This window comes from Heliconius melpomene, chromosome 1, assembly GCF_056956725.1.
Source record: "Heliconius melpomene rosina isolate 202511_hmr_F chromosome 1, ASM5695672v1, whole genome shotgun sequence".
Lineage (NCBI taxonomy): Eukaryota > Metazoa > Arthropoda > Insecta > Lepidoptera > Nymphalidae > Heliconius > Heliconius melpomene.
The window spans coordinates 10,294,691-10,316,408 of record NC_140389.1 but is presented as its reverse complement, the minus strand read 5'-3'; the positions used below and the strand labels follow the sequence as shown (position 1 = coordinate 10,316,408).

Here is a 21,718-nt window from a genome sequence, read left to right as displayed (position 1 = left end):
ACGGCCGAGATAAGGCCTACCTTTTGGTGCTAAGGGTGGTTCGTTAATTAAGCTGCGGAACAACAGTGAAAAGAGGGTAGATTAGCCTCGTCACAGAATCGAGAGTTGGACAGAGACATTCTTAATATTATAAATTGCATGTTTAGCTTTTGTATTATTATTATCTCTCTTGCTGTGTTTATTATGGCATAGGTATATATATTATTTTAAATTTTAATATATTTTTTCCAAAACCAACATTACTGTAAGAATTTAGAATTTCACAGAAAAACCGTTTCATAGTGATCATATTTTTTTACTTAAGTACAAATCACTAATTAAATAACACAGATTTAAAAATATTACACAAAGAGAACTACGTAATTCAGCCTAATGATATATATTTGATTTTTAAATATTCACCATGTATAATCTGTCGTAACTGTACAGTTACTACTACGTTATATCTATATACAATTACTAGCGGCCCGCTCGCGGTTTCACCCGCGTGAACTATGTTATTATTAATCTCTGTCTCCATGACTACGTCCTAGTGACGTCTATGCAAAATTTGAGACTCATAGCATTTGTAGTAACGAAGTTTCATACAAACTTTCGACCCCAAAAACAACCCCTTAGAAGTAACTCCTAGGCAAAATTTGAGATTTGCACTAGCACTTGTAGTTTCTGAGATTTCGTGATGAGTGAGTGACCTTTCGATTTTATATATATAGATACATAATATATGCAGTTAATAAAGAGTGTAAAAAGAGATTTACTCTATATTGAACAGGTTATTCGCTAATATAATTTCTAATAAGTTTACCCCTCATATTGTAACGATAAGAAAGGTACATTAAAAAGGTCCGGTGTGACAACAAATCTAAAGGAAAAATCTCTGCCTCTGAGAGCCCAACGGTGATAAACGAGAAAAACTTTCGAACTAAATGGAGCATTCGAGATGGCGGGGCTGCGCTGCGCTCGTAGAATAATACTTCTCCCGAAGAAATAACACTTATAGTACGCGAGGCTTAAAATCAAATGTCTCCGTTTCTATTCGGAGTTAAAGCGAACAGTTCTGCCGTATCTTGAGCGATGGTGACAGAAATAAATGTCGATGTCCATGTCAAATTTTCAAATTTATAGCTTGAAGATTATTTCAAGCTTAAAATATTATAAAAATATACATATATTTAACTTAATAAAATAATAATATTACGGTACTTGTGTTTGGAAACAATTAATTGCATTGCTATACTTACATGCGTTTTTTCAAGAAATATATAGTTAAAGTACCTGTAAAAAACATAGATTAAGGTAAAATTAATATCATAATAATAATAATTCATACAATGTTATATAAAGGTAAAGAAATACGATATTTCTTTACCAGGTAAAAACTTATAAAATGGTTATAGAATTCAATTTCACAATATTATAAACGTGAAAAAGTATTCAACCCATCATAGTGAAATATTGTACACATATAAAATTTTGTATCTTATAGTAGCATTTTTTAAGTATAGGATATACATATTAAACATTGCTTATGTATCAAAAATTGAAAAATAAAATAGTAAATGAGTAAGTAAATGAAAAATAAAATGAACATGCGTGGGAGATCAGATGGTAAGAAAACAACTTGTACAATTGGAATATATTTAGCGTGATGTAATGGAAATTTTATTTAAAAAGTCAGTAAAGAGACATTATATCTTATATGGATTTACCTCATCCTGTATTAGTAGATGTGATTTATAGATACGACGATATTTTTTAAAAAATGATAGACAAATATAAAATATACACATAGGACATACGAGAACAGTGGTGCATGGGCGATAATATCATAGATAAGTGGTGGCGATCGGCACGTGCGCCGCGTCGAGTGCAACGCCTGTGTCAGCGGGCGGCCGGCGAGCGCTGCACGCCAAAGAGCTACATCGTCAATTACGTGATTGACAAGTTAACCGACCGTGCTCCGGACGCGACGCATTGTGACGCATTGACAGCGCAATAAAACTCGAGTCGTACGTCACAGTTTGCTGAATGCAAACTTTTGTATGACAGCCACATGGCTCATTAATTCCATTTGGAAAATTTGAATTATGATTTTCTTTTTTTATTGCGATAAAAACTGAGCGAGTTAGCTACAAAGTGTAAATTCATCGCAACCTGTGGCATTCTTTTTACTGAAATGAAAATAACGCTCAAACAAATGGATATCATTACGAGGATAATGGAGCAAACTTAAGTTCCATTCAAATTTCAGATAAGCAGTAAGAACAGTTGTGCTCCGAGAGACTTGGTGGAAAAAAACATACTTTTATGAAGCTCGTAAAAACAAATTTCACTTAGTGGGCAATATCATAATGGAACGACGTTACTTCGTATACATCTAGTGGTTGCATTGAATCCGCGCTGAGCTCTGGTGCTAACCGCTACTTCTCTATATATGTCAGTACATTACTTTGAAGTAGTAAATACGAGATCGATTACAGTTATTAAGTAACACAGCTTGTCTAATCTTTTCTTAATTAACTTGCTAAATTAAGATCACAAGCAATTCGTAAGAAACGCTTCTGAGTCCTATCACTCGCACTAATAAGAAAATATAACATATCAACTTAACTAAATTATACTTACAGTGAGTATATAATATCGTAATAAGCTTAAATTTTTATGTATTTAAATATCTTACAAGCAACATACTCTTTTTGTGTAGTAAAAGGATAAATATAAGAAAAGTTACGCAAGATAATTTAAAATTTAAATTAGGGTAACGAGAAACGAAACTCAATTTAGTTCTTTTTTTAGTCTCGTCCCAAAAGACATGAATCACGATAGGGTGACTTGGCAGAAAGTAAAACAGAGAAACGTTGTAGAGACCGTACAAGTGATTTCATTTCAACAAAGTTTCTCTCTATCAACGAAATTCAGTGTAATTTGCGAGCAGGGAAAAGTTTCACCTTATCACAGAATTCCACGTGGAGTGTTTTGTTGAATTTTCTAATTTCATTTACTAACTTTTTTTATAATTCTTACTAGTATCATGTTGTAAAAATAGACAATATTTATAATTTTCATTGTATATTGGACGAATTGTATAATATTTATGTGTTTTCATATAGAATATTGATATTGTAAAAATAAATTATTATTCTTTATATTGCAATGTATTTGTTATTCTTATTTTTACTAATAACAAAAGCAGGAAGAAGTTGCGGCGTTGAATTCCGCTACATAACACGCATAAAGCGTGAAGCTATAAAACAAGATTAATATTTCAACAACAGATTACAAAAAAAGAAGCAATATTTAATAAAACATTTCATATAAACATACAATAATAAAATATGAAAATATTAACACATAACTATTACTTCTTCATATATAATAATATTTATTATTCACTTGTATTCCAGAAAAAGATGAGTCAATAAGAAAAATGGAAAGCAAATTATCGAGGTTATAGAGGCTGCAGATGTTAGTGGCACGTCCCGTAACGAATGGAACGCGGCGCGGCTCAGGCCGAAGCCGCCCGCCGCCCGTCGCCTGCCGTCTGCCCTCGTAGCACTCGTAATTGGAAAGGCGCTACGTGGCTACGATTGCTAAGCGCCCTATCATTAGCGTCACTCAGAATTTTGCTAGGTTAATGAATCACACCTTATCCAATGGCATTACAGTTTTCAATATTAAATTACCATTTTTTTTATTTCATATACTATGTGTGGACTGATTTAACTTTTTATATGGTTTGCTGATTACTACGGGCTTATGTTTTATATGTTATTTTTTCGTTAAACTTAAACTTGGCGTAGAATTAAATATTTATTAAACTTAAATTCTTCCTATTTTTAAATGATAATATTTTTGCTTTATTAACAAGGAGGTTTTTTTTCTAATGAGTAATTAAAAGACAGAAGAGGGGAGAGATAGGCATAGCTGTTTTAGTGACGATTAGTGAACAGAGAATCCAGAAGGTTCGGCCGTTCAATTTGCCGGTTCACTTGACACAATTCGACGCCTGACTCGGGGACAATCGCACTCCAAGCCCCGTCGACCTCCTTATCTCCCGTCGAGGTAATCTTTCCTTCCCTCGGCGGCAATAACTCCAAGTGGGCAGGATTACCTGCAAAGGGGCTTCGCAAGCCAACCACCTCTACAAAGGTTATCGATTTAAACAATGTGCCTTGATCTATTTCTTATTATTTTTATTAGTTAACGACTACGCATATACATAAATATACTGTGGTACATATATTATTATATTTTTAGAGTAAATCTTAATAATAAGTGTTATATATATTCTTAATTCAAAAATATTTGTTGTAATATATGCATATAATTATTGTTTTTTATTCTGTATCTTGTTTTGTACTAATTAAATGAATAAAATAATGTTGATTTCAATCATTCAGCACTCAACACATGACACAATAATTTAATATAAAAATATTATTTATCATTGTAAGAACCTAATTTAAATATATATCCTATTAAATTTATAAAAATGCATTCTCTATTTTATATTCTTTAGTTCTTTAACGAAAATTTCTTTGCAAACTTATTTTAACTCGTTCTGTAGTTGCTTTGCGCATGCAAACTAAATTACACGGTCAACGACAACTTCCACTATAACTCGAGTCTGCTTTATGAAAGCGATTTCCCTTTAAAAAAAGGCTAAGCCAAATATGCTATCTGTGAAAATCGTGACAATATATCAATTGTAAAATATGGGGTTACCAATATACATATAAAATAATAAACCATAAAATCAATTTGCGTTATCTTATCGCTAATATTTATCTCTTCGTTAAAAAAGTGTAATGAAAGAAACCAGACCACCAGGAAGGCAGGCAGAGGTAATACTACTAGATGTAAAGCTGTAAAATTCTTGAAATAAATCATGAAATATATGTAGACGAAACGTTCGAGCACCATTTGCAAATTATTTCGTTGGCATGTAAATCTGCGCACGTAAATTTAGCCGCTGTCTGCGCACGGAAATTGAATTGTTCGAAACCGTCTCGATACATTATATTTAATATTAATATTTTGATATAAAACTTATGAAATTGTTATTTCCAAATTACTGTATTACGTTTGAAATTGATTCATTATTCTTATTAAACAATAGATCTGAAATTTAATAATAAAGAAAGTAAACATTGATAAAAAATATTTTCAAAAACAATTCCTTGCACTTTTTATATTTTTAATATATGTAATTACATATGACACTTGGCACAGTGTTGTATCTACGAGTATATGAAGTGGGGAGGCGGTGGCGATGTGGTGCCGTGCGCAAGGAGTGGAAGGCAGCGGGGATATTTCAATTTGGCCGGCGACGTGACCCGAGAGGCCGCGCGGCCGCCGCACGGCTCGCTGAACCGTAAGCCCGTTGTGGGCTCCGCCAAAGAGCAAACAGCGCCTCCGCAATCTTGTGCCACGTGGACCATGAACCACCACCGAACACTCGACCACGACAATCTACTACTACAATTACCCACCAAACTGCACTCCTCTGCACATGGGCACATAGAGGTAGTATTCTATTCATGATTCTTGCATTCAATAATCGATTGTTCCTATGTTCGAGTTTGGATCTAATATTAAATCTATTCTCTTCACACGTGCGAGACAATATAGATTATGGAATTTGCAATATTGAAACCATGATGTGTATAGTTTACTTTGAGTACCGATGCGTGAAGTGAAATTTACATTTATTATATCTAGAGAAATAAATGATAATTTTATTATTTTTTAGCTTTATGCTTTGTCTATAGTGGTTATTATCTCTCTAAATTAACTTAACTATTATTTAAAAAACTAAAACTTAATTCATTTGAAAATATACATGAAATCTGTTAGTACTCAAAGAACAAACCCTCTTATAAGAACAAAACCCTACGTTTGATAAGAGAAGGTAACAATAAAGAGAATTCTGCATCAGAACTATTGGAGTGAATAACAATGAATTTACGAGCGTCGTAAATTCAGCAGGTGTGCCTGTTTCTGAATACACCGGCACAGGGAGACATTAATCGTCGCTTGGGTGTCGTGAATCAAAAATCTCATCGAAATGTATAGACAAGTATCTCTCTATTTAAATGTCTTTTCAATATTATATAGTACTGGATATGAATCTATAATATGCTAGAAAACTACGTTTACAATTTATTTCACAAAATGTTAGTATTAAAGTCTGTGTGTGCACTGAATTGAACCGAAGTGAAATGTTGGTTTAGTGAACTTATGCAATTCAGCTAATTTTTCAACGTCCCACGAATAATCTAAAAATATTTTGGCTAGCCAAAGTATATAAGACTAAAAATTAGCCTAACTTATAAAAAAAATTTACGTTAAACTTTATTATTATATTTATAAATATATTTTTATAAAATTATGACACATTTTCTTACCGCCTTCTAAACTAAATGATATAATAAATAATTAAGTCTCTCTAGAGATGTAAAGTTTTGTGTGTTTTGCGGCAAGCCATCATTATTATCTTTCATTTTCTTTCCAAAGCGGGTAACGAACTGTGTAATTGGGCCGGGAGACTCGGCCAGAAGCTAGCAAGATTTGGCGCACTCTTTGTTAATACTTTGTACTTTCACAAATATATATACAATTCCGTAAATACGAATTTATACGTAATTTAAATGAACAATATATTATTAACACAATAATATAGTAGTGAAAAAAATCCTAATTAACCGTTATTTGCCGTTTTAATAATTAGGAAATCTACTACTTGTGTCTGTCTATCTAGCATTTTTAATAAATTTCGTTTTATATTAAAAAAATAAATAAAAACGATTGTCAATATCGGATTATTGTATAAACGCTCTACTGGATGCCAAATATAAAAAGTACGAGCAAGGTGTAACCCGACGGATATGACAAGTTCAGGCTCCGCTAAGGTAACGCTATAGTTTAATGATATTTTGTTTCAATATTAAAGAAAAATGGTAGGTATAAGAATGAAATGGGAAACATATTTTTCTAACTTTACTATATAAATTTTATGTGTATAAATCTCAAATCAAAGTTATAATTAAAATTACTTATAAGTGTGCATCATCTATGCTCATCGTAACAAATAATTGTACTCGTACATAAAATTCTATTACATTTTTTCACCAGCTTGACGTCGTAGGCAGAGAGTGCGTAGTCTTATGACACTCCGCTACCTACTTTCTGCCGAATTATGGAAGCATTGCGTGTTGATTGGTGGCATTTAACTCGCACTTATCTTTCCTTGTCACCAGAGCGACAATATTAAAGATTTTATTTCCTCTAGTAAGAATCGAACCCGCAACATATTGCGTTTATTTAAGTTATAAATTTCACGTATAGTTGAGAAAGGCTATAAAACTAAATAAATATTAAACCATTGTTGTTATTCAAAAGAAAGAGGAATACAATTACAATGAATTACAACATAGGGGGGACCGCGAAAACGAGACGAGAGAAGTAGCAATTTTCCTCGTAGCTGACAATGTGCTGTGGCGCCAATATCGCTACACTGAGCGATTAAGCCGCGCACGCCGACATCAGACGCTTCTTTACTAACTGTCAAAGTAGCGACATAGCATACACGTTATATTACACAAATGATAATAATGACACATTGAACTATGGATGGTATGAATCTGTTGCTATTCTAATGTGATTTTTTATAATATAATAGTTTTACTAAAAATAATTATATGAAATAAATAAATAAATTAAATATTTATTACAAGGCTTCCAAAGAATAAGTGAACTTTACTTTTTGTTTGCTTATTATCTGTAAGTCTTAGTCATATATGAATGTTTGGTCAGTATTGAGGCATAAAGACGTAGTAGATGAGGTATCCTGTACATACTGTCTTGTAATCATAGAACATACTATAAAAAAGATATAAAGTCTACTAATCTTGAAAAGGAACGGTCTTTTCGCTTCAAAAAGATAGTTGGTAAGTCGGATCACGCAGCCAGGCAATCACTTGATAATAAACGTGGAAGTAAAAGGAGAACGACGTGAAGGTTCACGTGCTGCTGACGCGAGTTTCATGTAGCGCCGACGCTGAGCTATGTACTGCAGAGATCAACAATATAATAAATATTTCAAAATTATGATATAATAGTAGTTGCCCGCAACTTTCTTTGCATTTAAGACATATAATTGAAAATATCATTTTATCCCCATTCCCATGGGAATTTCGGCAAATCCTCTCATATTTCTCCTCTCCACGAAACCTTCAACCTACATGACAAGTCTGCATTTTTTAGGTCCATAATTTATTTCTGTGCTTTGACTGTCAATCACTTAGGAATGGAAAAGTTTTATAATATTGTAGAACAATGAAATAAATATTTATTATGATATGTGACAGTTTTATAAGTGAAGATATAAAGTAGTGAAAGATTTCTGTTGCCAAGGAATAATTTATTTGCCGTTCCAGTTATGATCTAGTTTATATATCTATTTAACAATTACATAGGTATGATGTACTTATATATTTTAAATTTGAAAATTATGATTTACATTAACTTTCTTAAAAATTTAGTTTTGCTTATTTTAGGAAACACAAATGCGTATTTGGTAGCAGAATACAACTCTTGACCGATCACACGTTTGTTTTTATTTAAAATTCATTTATACAGGGTGAGTCATATTGAACTTTCCGGTTTTGGAAGGACGTTGCACGAAGAAGGGAAGGAGTAGAAGGGTGGGGATGGTGTCATTAGACGCGCCATGACATGCAGTTTTAGTGTGAGCAATGGCTTGGTCGGGACAACATCGTGCGTTCGTAGTTGAAGAGTTTATTAAAAATGGCGGCTCCGTGATCACAACACAGCGTGCGTTCCGTTTACATTTTGCTATTGGTCGACGTGATCCCATTCCCACTGGACCAACAATCAGAAATTGGGTATCAAATTTTAGAGCAACATCATCAGCATTAAAAACAAGACCACAAGGCCGAATTAGGACGTCAACGTCAGCGGAAAACGTGGATAGAGTGCGGGCTTCAATTCAACAATCCCCTCGGCGTTCTGTTCGGAAACATGCCGCTTCACTAGGATTATCTTTCAGTAGTGTCCGCAGAATACTGCATAGAGACCTTAAATTTCACCCATACAAGATTGCAGAGTTTGGTGTGTGGGGTCCCTATTTTTTTGAAGAAGATGGTCAAGTCGTCACAGTTACCTCTGCTCGGTATTGCGACATGCTTGAAACTTTTCTGAAACCGAAATTGGAGGAATTAACGCAGAATCATGACAATGATAACATCTGGTTCCAACAAGATGGTGCTACAGCCCATACATCCAGGCGTTCAATGGAAATCCTGCGACAAATGTTTCCCGGTCATCTCATTTCTTTGCGAGGTGACGTTGGGTGGCCGCCGAGATCACCTGATTTAACCCCCTGCGATTTCTTTCTCTGGGGTTACCTGAAGGAAAAGGTGTACACGCATCGTCCCCGAACCATCGATGAACTGAAGGCTGCAATCACGGAAGAAATCAATGCTATTCCGCTGAATATGACTCGACGAGTAATGGACAACTTCCGGGAAAGGCTTCAGCAGTGTGTGGTCAATGGAGGTAGACATTTACAGGATATCATTTTTAAAACCAACTAAATTAAAACTGCATGTTATGTGCTTTCAAACAATAAAATAATTTTTACTGCATGTCGCTTTGTTTTTAATACACACCTTATTGAAATCGGAAAGTTCAATATGACTCACCCTGTATCACTACACAGAGTCAAGAATTAAGTTACTTTATCATGAGTTAATCAGGTAAGCGGTTTTTTAATTGGCTATATTTTCCTTTACCAGATACGTTGGATTATAAACAAATGAATGACTTGACACTTTTTTAAGAATGTATTCATAAATAAATAGGGGCTACGACAGCATGGCAAAGTGAATGATAAACGACAGGGAGCTGGCGCCGCAGCGTCGGCCGGTAGCCGCGAAAAATACTGCTGTCATCTTGACTGATAATAAAATAATCTCTAAGTCATGCTCTTTTTTGCACGCCAAAAGTTATTGCGATTTTCTTTGTAACCTCTCTTTTACTTTACAGGTAACGTAAAACCCCATTGAAGAGTAGGTACGCCTATCGATGGATATGTTATCAAAACGTAAATATTAATAAAAAATACTACATGCATGTGACTATTGTATTTATACATATAACATAAGGAATTGCTGGCTTTTATGCATTATAAATAATAAAAAATATATTAAAAAAATGTAATGCATACATTAAAAAAATTCAGTGAACGTCAGGACGCGTGCATTTTTTTCAAATTTTAATTTATCATTTCAGATTTCACACCGCATTGTTAATTTAATTTGAATTTCACTTCTTTCAGTTTAAGGTAATTTAATGATTTTTGATGAATAATTGTTTGATGCCAATGACTTAAAATTACTAAATTATACTTAGTTATTAAGATAATATTCGAAAATTTTATTTTTTATTTTTTTTGGAGATATAATCATGCTAAAACTACAGAGATGATAACAACATAAATAAGTTGTAACAAGTGCATAAGAATTTCGACGTAGCTAATTCTAGGCTATACCATATAAAAAAAAATTAAAATAGAAATACTCAGTAAGAAGAAATTAGAGTTTAAGCATAAAACAAATATACAAAACGCGTGGAATTGAGAAACCACCTCTGGTTTTATCACTAGTTAAAAAAATTTAGGTATATAATTGTGTTCCTAATAAGATTATATGAAATTCTTATAGTTTCATTTCAGTATTGAATTACTATATATCGCGAGATGCGTACGTGTGGTATTTGAGTAGAATCAGAGTTTCTGCGAGACACGTCAGGATCGCTAGCGATAAAATATAAAACAATTGATTGTTGATATTGCGGTCACGTTGCTCAGTTACTATTTTCACGTCAGACGTAATGACGTTAGCAACAAAGTTATGTTATTTACGTGACCCGTTACATTCTGTCGTTTCTTATTTAATATACTGAATTTAAATAATTTTGTGCGTACAGAAATTTATTGAAATATATAAGATTTTACACATTATCATGCACATAGCCGGGTAAGCAAAGGGAACCTACTGTTAAGACAATTCGTGTTAAGTGGCGGAACTCAACGTCTAGCTTTTGCCTTGGCACCAAGAAGTGAAGAAATTCATTACCCTGAGTGAGGATCAAACTCGTAACCGTCGCGTTACAATCACATCCTTGTGCCCTGCGCTACGGTCTTAACAGAATTGAAATAAAATTTCTAAAATAGCCAGTTCTAATCTTATATCATTAAATTCATAGAATTTGCAATAATAACATAAAAGAAAAAAAAGGAAAGCTTAGATAAAGGCGTTAATAAAGATTGTTAGAGAAGTAATCTTCGCGCCAATCAAGATAAATGGCGTGCATGAAAGAAAGATACACTTGTACATATGTCTACGTCCAACTGACGCGAGCTGTGAGTGATTGGCAATATCGCGTAAAACATTGTTGAGAGACGTTTTTCTTTCTTCTCGGCGAAAAGTATCGAAATATTTATGCTTTCTTTACATATCACTTGTTTGACTTTTCATTACTGCATCAGACTCAGACATAATAAAGGAGGTTCAGTACAGACAGGTGGTACTGTAGTCATACTTTGTCTGGCACACGCAGGGTCGTCAGAGTGAACATAGTGTTAAGACACTCCGTTCCCCACTTTCCACCAAACTCTGAAGGCATTGCGTGTTGAGTGGCGGAATTCAACGCCGCGCTTTGCCTCTACACTAGAGCAAAGAAATTATTATATAAATGTAGATAAATATTTAATTTCCTCGAGTGACTTATAAATAATCTACATTTAAATATATTTAAAAGGTGTTTCAATGTTTTATCTTTATCCCAGCCATATTTCTTATAATATCCGAGCTAATTAAAAAAAGTTTTTTTTTTTTGGAAAAACGATAAACAACACGGAAGTGGTACAGCGAGAGCGTCACCTGTGATGAATGGCGACGTCCGTTTCACTCGCGACTCGAATATTTCATTAAGCGAGCTTTTGCGGAGCCGCGCTATGCGTCATAGGGTACATACGGGGCGGCCGCGTCGACACTGATCCACTAAGCTTAGCATAGAAATTAATAGGTGAACGCATACAACCTGCGACTATGCGACAAACTCTGCGGATGAAATTTATTTATTTAATAAGCAAGCAATTTCTATAGGCATTTATGTATATTTGAATAATTATAAATAGACTGAAGATCGTAAAGTGTTGAATTAAAATTAAAATAATAATAAACGACTTCACACTGTATGCCGAAAACAGCAGGGTAGGCAGTGGGAATCTAGTGTTAAGACACTTCGTTCCTTCATTTTTTTATATAGTATCCTAAACATACATACAATTTCAAAGAAACGTTGTGATAATCAAGGTTTAACTGTTCTTGCTAAGTCAAATCATAATAAATATACTTGTTAATGGCTTGCTCATGGAATTAACTGATGGTATTCAGCGAATGCTTAGTTTCATTGTATATGGAGAAAATAAAACCTATTACAAAGTAAACAATATAATAAGTATTACGGAAATACTAACATTATTAAAATCATAAGTATATTAATATTATTAGTAAGCCTTTAATTAGTCCTGAGGCATATAAATATATAAAATTAAGCTATTAAAAAGGGAGCCTCAAATTCTTTAACTTGCCCGTTACTTGAGGAATGGGCTATATAATATTTATATTATAAAGTAAGTTGACACTACACTATTTAATATACTCTTCCATTATTACTAAAGAACGTTAAATTAAAACGTAAAAATCTGCATATTGAAATTATTCAAATACTTCAAAGAAATAAGTAACGTCTTGAAAGGTGCCTAGAGCAGACTACGACGAAGTTTGGTATGTGCGCAAGGATAAGGAGAGCGGTGTGGGCAGATGGGGAGATGCACGTACAACATTCTAACAGGCAAATCCGAGCATAGCACTCGTCGGGAGTTTATTACCCTGCTCATATTTACACAATTTGAGTGGGTGTTAGCGGTCTAGGCGCGACCGACGTCTCTATATTCCCTTAGGTCCATACTTTTCTATATTCCATTTGTGGTCTGCAATATATCACAAATCTTATTTTAAGATACTTCAGCGCAGTGTTCTTTGATGTTATCTTGTAAATACTCTTTATTTTCTTGTATTTATCAGAAGCTTTCCGAAGAAGAAAAATACTTACACACTTTACCATACCTTAGGAATTAGATTTTTGTGGCATATTTTTTTAGCTAGGCATTGTATCTTACACATGGCGGTAAGGAGAGAAAACGGAGTATCTCGACACTCTGTTCTCTGCTTTTCGCCCGAATTTGACAACCACACACACCACAACCACCCCGTGTGTAATAAGACAGTATTCCACTGCTTCATGATGCCTTTCTTATAATTTTGTACAATATAAAAATAGCAATGGAATTAATTAAATCAATTAGCATCAAGATTTATGTATAAGGATATTAAAGCACTGAATGAATGAAGACAACAACAGCTATAAAGAACACGAGACCAACTCGAGTGATTAAGTATCTAATTTAAATACAGTCGCCCGATGCGGACGTCTTAAACGTAAAGGGAGCGGGTACTCGCGGAAAACGGAAGACCGAGTCTCTTCGCAAAAGGAAGGAGAGGAGAGGCATTAAATTAGGGTAGTCGCTGAAAAAGTGCACTAACAACATTAGCGAATAGAACAATGGCAAAGCACACAAAGAAACGGAACGCCCAGACAGACCGGGAACGAGGCGTGCACGTAACAGCGAGTACACAGCGACACCCGCATCCGCGCACAATGAACCGAACTTACACTAATGAACCTCTGTATCTACTAAAGAAAATCTTCTCCGTTCAGAAAAACGAAACGAATTAGATAAAAGTTTTCCACTATTTCCTTTGAAGACATCGATCGATATAATTGAACGATTTAATAATCTTACAAAGCACAACTTAGAATAATCTGTTTCTTTAAATTATGTCAACGTAAGCAGAGGGAACATAGTGTTAGGACACTTATTTCCACTTTTAGACAATTTTTCGGGACATTGCGTGTTGAGTGGCGGAATTCAACGCCGCGCTTTTTCCTTGCCAACCTGTACCAGAGCGAAGAAATTAAAATATGAAACATTTCATTTCCTCTAGTGAGAATCGAACCTAAATGTCGCGTTTAGAGTCACACGCTTGTGCTACTGCGCCATGACGATTGTTTGATATACCGTGTTAATATGTAAAATGAGAAGATGCCGTAGTGTAGATATATGGACAAGAGAGCACTAGCAATGATTATTAAAAAAATAGTTTATTTAAACTACTTTTACACAGAATATACTGAAAATATTTAAAAGTTACCTGTAAAGAAATTCAAACTCACAAAGAGATATTGTTAAATTAAACTTCCTAATAATTACAATGTAATATTTCAAAGTATAAAAAAAAATTATAATTCAAAATTTATATCAAATAACAAACAATGAAAATTAGAAAATAGCAACTTTTGATTAGAGAAGTGCACTTAGAGGAGTGCTTTAATTTATATCCTGTTTCCAAAGTTAGTAAAATACGATATTCCCGATTCGTAAATCGTAGTCTAACTCAACACTGCCTGTATTTTATGGCTGTTGATGATAACTTACGACCCCATTTAATCCACTTTAAGAATACGGACATCTGCAGACTACGAGAGAATTTCTTGAGGGATCATTACAAATTGTGTTTTTATAAAAAAAATATATGTGTTTTTAACTCTTAATATTACCTACTTTACTTAACTATATTATATTTAAATACATGTTTTTAAACAGTTACAGTCTCAGTAGGTAAGTTACATATTTTCGAGTATAAAATATTGTAAATCTAAAGTTTAACTCGAAAGCAATAGATATGATACTCTTAGAATTATCAAATGCACCGTCGTATGACCTCGACAAAATTGCTGAACTTGCTCGCTTCTACAAACTATTGGAATCAATTTCTAACTTAGCCTTCGCCTGAAACCGCAGAGTCGAACTGAATTAGATTGCATTAATGGTGAGATTCTCTATCAAAGCGTCGTTGTGACTGACCAGTCAATGTAACATTTTAAAATATTGAAATGAAGATAAAAAAATATTAATTTTTTTTAACAGTCAAATATTGATAGTTTTCGAAAAAAATGATTCCATATGTAAGTTGCTGTTTGGATGAATATGACAATAATTTAATTAAATGATTTGGGCATAAAGTTTCTGCTAATGAAGGGTCTAAAATATTTAACGTAGGTTAAAGGTGTTAATGTTGAAAGTTGAGAGGTCGAACACCACTGTCCAACAAATTAGGAACAACATTAATATATTCTCTATACGAGTACACGACAACTTTCCACAATAAGCAGAATGTATTAGTGTTATTTATCTTAGCTCATGCGCTAACAAAGTTTTAATTGCAAGCGCCGATACAATTTGCGTACAAATGAATTTATTCGCTGGTTCCGCAGTACATTGGGGAGAGCGCGGGCGGGCGGGCGAGGCAGTGTGTGGACGCGGACTGCTCGCGTGTGCAGGACTGCTAATTGTGGGTAACGAAACGAAGCGCTTAGTAGTCACCGAGCACACTACTGCAATACTATGTAACACATATTCAAAACTATCATAGAAAAAAGCCTACCAATGTCGGAAAATAAAATGAAAATAATAATTTTACTTGAAACATATTAGTTAAAATCTTAATAATAAAATACTAATGTTTATTTTTGTACAAGTAAAGGGTGAAAAGGCATTCAACATTAAAGAGTGGAACTGGTACAGTGTTCTGTATTTGACCAAACAAAAGGGTGATAGCGGTACGTGCGTAAATCAAACGTCGCACAATAACAGTGCCGCCCGCGACCACCCCCAGCCCCGGCTCGTCCCCGTCCACCATCGTTCCACCGCATCCGCGCCATCCTTTCTAGTTTGACTCAGCTCCGCTTTTCCAAGAGATGCCGGTGGGTTGAATATAATAAATCTGCCATACTTATTTTAGCCACGGCTCCTTTAGTTATAACGTATTTGGAGTTATTTTTTTAAATATATTATGACTTATTCAAATGACATTTACGGTGTTTGTCACTTATCAGATTTATTTATAAAAAAAAAACACTATTTTTTTAACACATTTCGCCAAAATTGTTATTCCAAAACGATTATTTATATTGTGAAAATACTTTTTTCTAAATATTAATTAAGAAATAAAAAAAATACGCGTACCAATTTTCAAACATCACACGAATATATCGTAGCAATATAATGTAACTCGTATCATATTGGCTGTACCTACTGTAGCATAGAGGATTACAATTGGAGTTCGGATAGTACGGTGCCATCGCACTTTGTTCCATTCGCTGCAATTAACGCGGAACAATGACCATATAAATCGTATCGGAGCGTTGAGCTTATTTTATATTCATATACAGAAACATGAAAATTTGCTGACAAAATTTTATTCTAAAATTCCAGTATGTATGTATATACCTATACACATGTATATGTAGATATGTATATGAAACCTAAACAAAAATATACATAATATACCCTATAAATAGAAGGATGATAATGGCAAAGTAAATTATTTGGGAGAGTATTTGGAGCACAGTGCGCCGCTTAATCTTACCTATACGTTTGGAGCCGAAGAACAAACAACCCGCGAGCTGAGATTACGCTCCGAATAAATCAATGTTGCGACGCGTTAAAATATTTAAGCTCACGATTAATGCTGGGCGCGGATACCGTCTTATCGAACTGAACCGCACTAGACACAGCTGCTCCGCTGCTCACGCCATCCGAGCTCGGCGGGTTCTGCGACGAATTAATCAACACAATCCGCCAAATATTTCCGAATAAGACAATCACATTAATTGTTTATAAATTTAACTTGATTTACAAAGGTAATAATTAAAGCCAAATACAAACTAAAAGTTTTTTTTAAAAATAGTACAATTCAAAAGGTTCATAATAAATAAATTATAGATAAGAATCTTATAAGTTTATGGACGCCGTTAAACATATCTCCCAAACAAGTTAACAATATCATTTTACTGCAGTTAGGAATGAATACATAATTCTCACAAATGATCAACCGGAACCTTATCATCGTCGTTATATATGACGAAATTACAGTAGAAGTTTTACAAGGGCTCGTTAGGGTGGCTGTAACGATAACCGCACGAGATAACTGTTTCTAATCAGACGTAATGACGCAGCGCCTCGCTTCGCATGCGTCTGTGTAATACACGAATTTCGATTCCATTCCATGCGATCGCATAATTAAATTGATTACAAGTTTATAATTCAGTATCCTAATTTTGAGCTTCAATGTCTTTATATATATATACATATCTTTATTGAGTTCAGTTCAACAACTATCTAATAAAGGGAAACGAGGAAACTAAAAAAATATTCTACTGAACCTTTTTGCTAATAAATATTCAAAGTTGTTGAATTAAATTTCATTCTGATTTTTATTAAGAATTCCACGAACCGAAGAGGATGGATACTTCTGATATAACGATATACTGGCGGAAGTAATAAAATAAAACGATTTTACATCTCTAGGGGAAACGAACGTTTTTGTCGAATAGGAAAAGTCGCTCGCGACTTCTCATTTTGCGATAAAATCGGGAACGTTTTACGACAATCTTCTATTCGATTACCATTAAACAACAATCTTAAAAAAACTTTTTAGCGATCTAAGTCTTAGTGCCCGCTTTTGTTCAGAAACAGATTAAGGTACGAACTTTGCTTCTTAATCTCCTTAATTTATTACTTCATAGCAGATGTTGATCTGTCGATGTCGATAGAGAATGATTATAGAAAACGATAAGTTAGAATACAAATATAACCAACTTTCAGTATACATACATGCCTATAAAATGCTACTTACAAAACACCGCCAAATTTCGGACGCATTTCGTTTAGCGTTTAATACTTACTTTCCTCGAGTAGGAATCGAACCTACAACCTGTCGCGCTTATCGTGACTAGATAATAAAATATAAAATTTTAAATCAGAAAAGGTCTCAAAATCGAAGGAGCTTTAAGAGTGATCGCGAACCGCTACGTCATATAATGAACTGGTCACGTAGTCGCATTTCGTATTATTTCCCTAGGACTCGTCACGTGACTTGAATAATATCTCTGGCCACCGCTGATCTAAGCCTGCTGGACCCTTTGCAAATAAACCGCTTTACGCACGACTCTCTAACGGAGATTCATTATTCTACGTAACTTTTGCTTACTGATTCATAAAATACGTTTAATTGAAGTCTTTAGATAAATGTATATGTTTTTGTTTATGCATTTAAATAATTTAATAAATAACATTATCAATGGTATTTAGTAGTGTGCATTTAAAATATCAAACCATTTCGTTGAAAAAATAATTGACGCGTATATTTATTTATTATAATTGTTTTCATCAATTTAGCTTAAATTGTAAGAAATTGTGATAAAACAAACTCCAGTGATAAAATAAACTTCCTAGAAATTCACGCATCGCCATGTTGAATTAAGGATTTCTTTATTATAACGTTATATAATATGTTATATAATTGGTTTAAGAACATGGTATTAGTATTTAAAAGGTTTATAATTTTTTACTTTTTTGCCGGTTCAGTATGTATTTTAATAAAAAGGTTTTTTTAGTATTGTATCTTTTTAGTTTCTTATACAAAAAAAACAATACTTGAAAAACTTGAATATTTCTTTTTAAAAACTATTATTAAAATGAAGATTGTATTTTATATACCTTTTAACTCAATTTCATCTACGTGGTAATGTATAGTCATGTAATTGAGTGCCTCAAATGAAAATACGTATGTAAATATGTGTTTACATTCGTCTAGTCTTACAATCTAATTCAAATATGTTCTCTCGTTCAAATAGCCAGACAAATTTAGCGTGATTGAAGAATTCTCTAACTTTCTAAATCTTTTCGGTTTTAACCTAATAGAATAATATAAATAAAATAATAGATTTTTTTTTGAAAATATCAATCATAGCCAAAAAGCTGTATATTTCATATACGTTGTGTTTTTATTATTATTGACTGTAGCGTCGTCCTAATGGCAAGGGCATACACTTACTTTCACATAATGATATATATTACATACATCTGTATGTGGTCGGCAGTAATAAAAACGTCACACGAGACGCTTGTCGGCCGCGGTAATAGGCGCGTAGCAGTTTATTGTGCGGATGCCTCATAACTACCCATTTTCCTAGGGATAATGACGGACAACCAGCGACGTTACCTTTATTTCAAACTACAAAATAAAGATCTTTTGAGAATTTCGGGATATACATATGTGCCTCTATATAACATTTTAAATTCCCTTTCGTAAGTATCGTCGTAATATATTTTTATCAATTTGACTTAACTAAGTTTAATAAATAATTAAAAACGAATAATTGCAAAGAATACCTTGGATTGCCTCGTAGTGCAGCTTGGTGAAGAGCGTTGAATCCATTGTTGTTTGTTAGCGTCATGTCAGCTCCGTGGTCCAACAGCAAAGTCAATATGTCGTCGCGCTTCTTAGAAATTGCGTCGTGCAAGGGAGTGTCACCTTCAGAGTCCTAAAAACATATAAATATAATATAATAATATAGCTAGAGTGGTCAGAAAATGTATGTAGTAAGATCCTTGGTGAATACACACATCTCTCCATCAGATATAAAAGGCAAATGAGAATTGAAAATAAAAGAAATATAGCTTCTTGTGATTTGTGTGAAGATTGTATATAACAAGTAAAAGTTAATTAATAGTTACGTAAATATTATTCTATATTCACTACCACTATTGTTTCGATAGTTTTAATTAATAATAAGTATGTAAGTGTATATATTATATATGTAGAAATTTAAATAAAAACAAAAATATAAAGTTAATTACATGAAAAGACCATAATTTTATAACATCGGCATTTCGAATATCGGGAATCCTAAAAAATGAAACCGCTCAAATGAATATTTAAGGCGCCAGAGAAGGCATTTAGGACGTAGATTATGGAGACTTGCATAATTTATAAGCGTCTCAGTAGTTAATATAAGGCGAGTAAGGAGCTACGCTACGCTACGATGCAACTCGTAGCGCAGGACCAGGCAAAATCTCAAATTGTGTCGAGATTTGTAGTGTTCCTGGAAGGCGCAAAAAGCGCGGCCACCGCGTCATTATCATAATCACCACTGCTACGTGCCACTACGGTGCCGCCCGAGCCGTTTCGCTTTGTGAGCGTGCATTAAGAGACGAGCATTGTGCTCTGTCATTCCACAATTAATTTGCAAGATACTGTAAGATGACTGATTTTTCTTTTAGAGTAGCACTTAAAAGGTTGTTTTTTTTTTCCATATACTTAATATATAATTTTTTAAAATTTAGCTCCTTCGTTTATATTAATAAAGCTAATTTGTATTATTATTCTTGAATTGTACAAGTAATATATTGCTTGATTGTATTTTGTGTGAAAAATGTAAATGAATATTACTATTTCATACATATATCTTAACTTCATATATACGATTTAGAAATATAACCTACTGTACGTGTACTTACTCTTTTGCACTTAACGTATTAGATTTAAATTTTCAGATCTCTATTTTCTTGTTATCTAATGTTGCATATGTTGTCGTTTAATATAATAATATAATATTTAAATTACATAAAAGAACTATGAATTAACTTTTTTCTTTTAAAGCTAAATAATGGTAAAATTAAATAGAAAGATAAATAAACAGTTGCGAGTAGCCGACTGTTTTGAGTTTGACTGTTTATATCTTTTATTTTTCCAACAAAAACTGCTTTAACCAACGGGATGAAAAGTATCCTATAAATTGCTCTAGGGTAAACCCTAAATAGCTATTACTATGGGAAAATTTATTCTCTTCTAACAAGTAGTCATCAGTATTTAAAGTAATTCTATTTTCCGGTATTTTTACATTACTAGAAACGGAAACTGCATTAGATAAATTTCATGTAGGTGCAGTTGAAATTTTTAGATAGAGAAATTTAATTTTATAAAAGAGACGCCATATTGTAATTGGGTGCGGCAGATAACGTTTTATGACATATAATATTTCTACTTTTACAAATGACAAAACGTGTGACGCCAACAACAGCTAACGTCAGTAGGCAGTAATTCAGGGGAAGCTCAACCGCAGCGTCAGTGTAATTCCGCACAGAATAGCAGCATTAAATATTAATCCTATTGGCATATAGATGGCCGTTACGGCCTGTTATTCATGCCATCGGTATACTGAACACGGCCTTGTTAAAGCTAATTATTTACTAACTAATATAATATTCCTAATCTACAATTGTGATGTGTTATCATAAAACCATTAATGATAATATATAATACTAACGTGAAACGATTCTCTTACATTAATTTACAGATGAAATGTCGCAATAGTCCACTATAAATATCAGAGGCGAAGCGCTGAGAAGAAATTTGATTTACGTGGCAATATCCGCAGGTGCATATAAGCTGCGCCCCTCTTCTTCGAGACACTGGTGTAGAGCGTGTACTTTACGAATATTACAACACCCGTGGCACCCATAACACACGCGTCTAGAAATTTTAAATTAAATCTTTAAAATTTGTCACCTTCTCTTGTAGTTTAAAATTTAAACATCTCTCAATTATCGTTTAACTAGTTATAAAAATAGTTATAAAAATAAAATTCAAAACACGACTGC

The 21,718-nt window shown here is 33.5% G+C and overlaps 1 protein-coding gene across 1 annotated transcript in view; it reads right to left on the bottom strand.

Moving 5' to 3' along the window:
• The window catches only part of mib1 (E3 ubiquitin-protein ligase mind bomb 1), a 113,569-nt gene that overhangs the window by 56,396 nt on the left and 35,455 nt on the right, over nucleotides 1–21,718 (bottom strand). Inside the window, exon 11 of the mRNA XM_085207567.1 lies at nucleotides 19,448–19,599. Within this exon, the coding sequence (XP_085063693.1) occupies nucleotides 19,448–19,599 (152 nt within the window). The remainder of the gene's footprint in view (nucleotides 1–19,447; nucleotides 19,600–21,718) is intronic.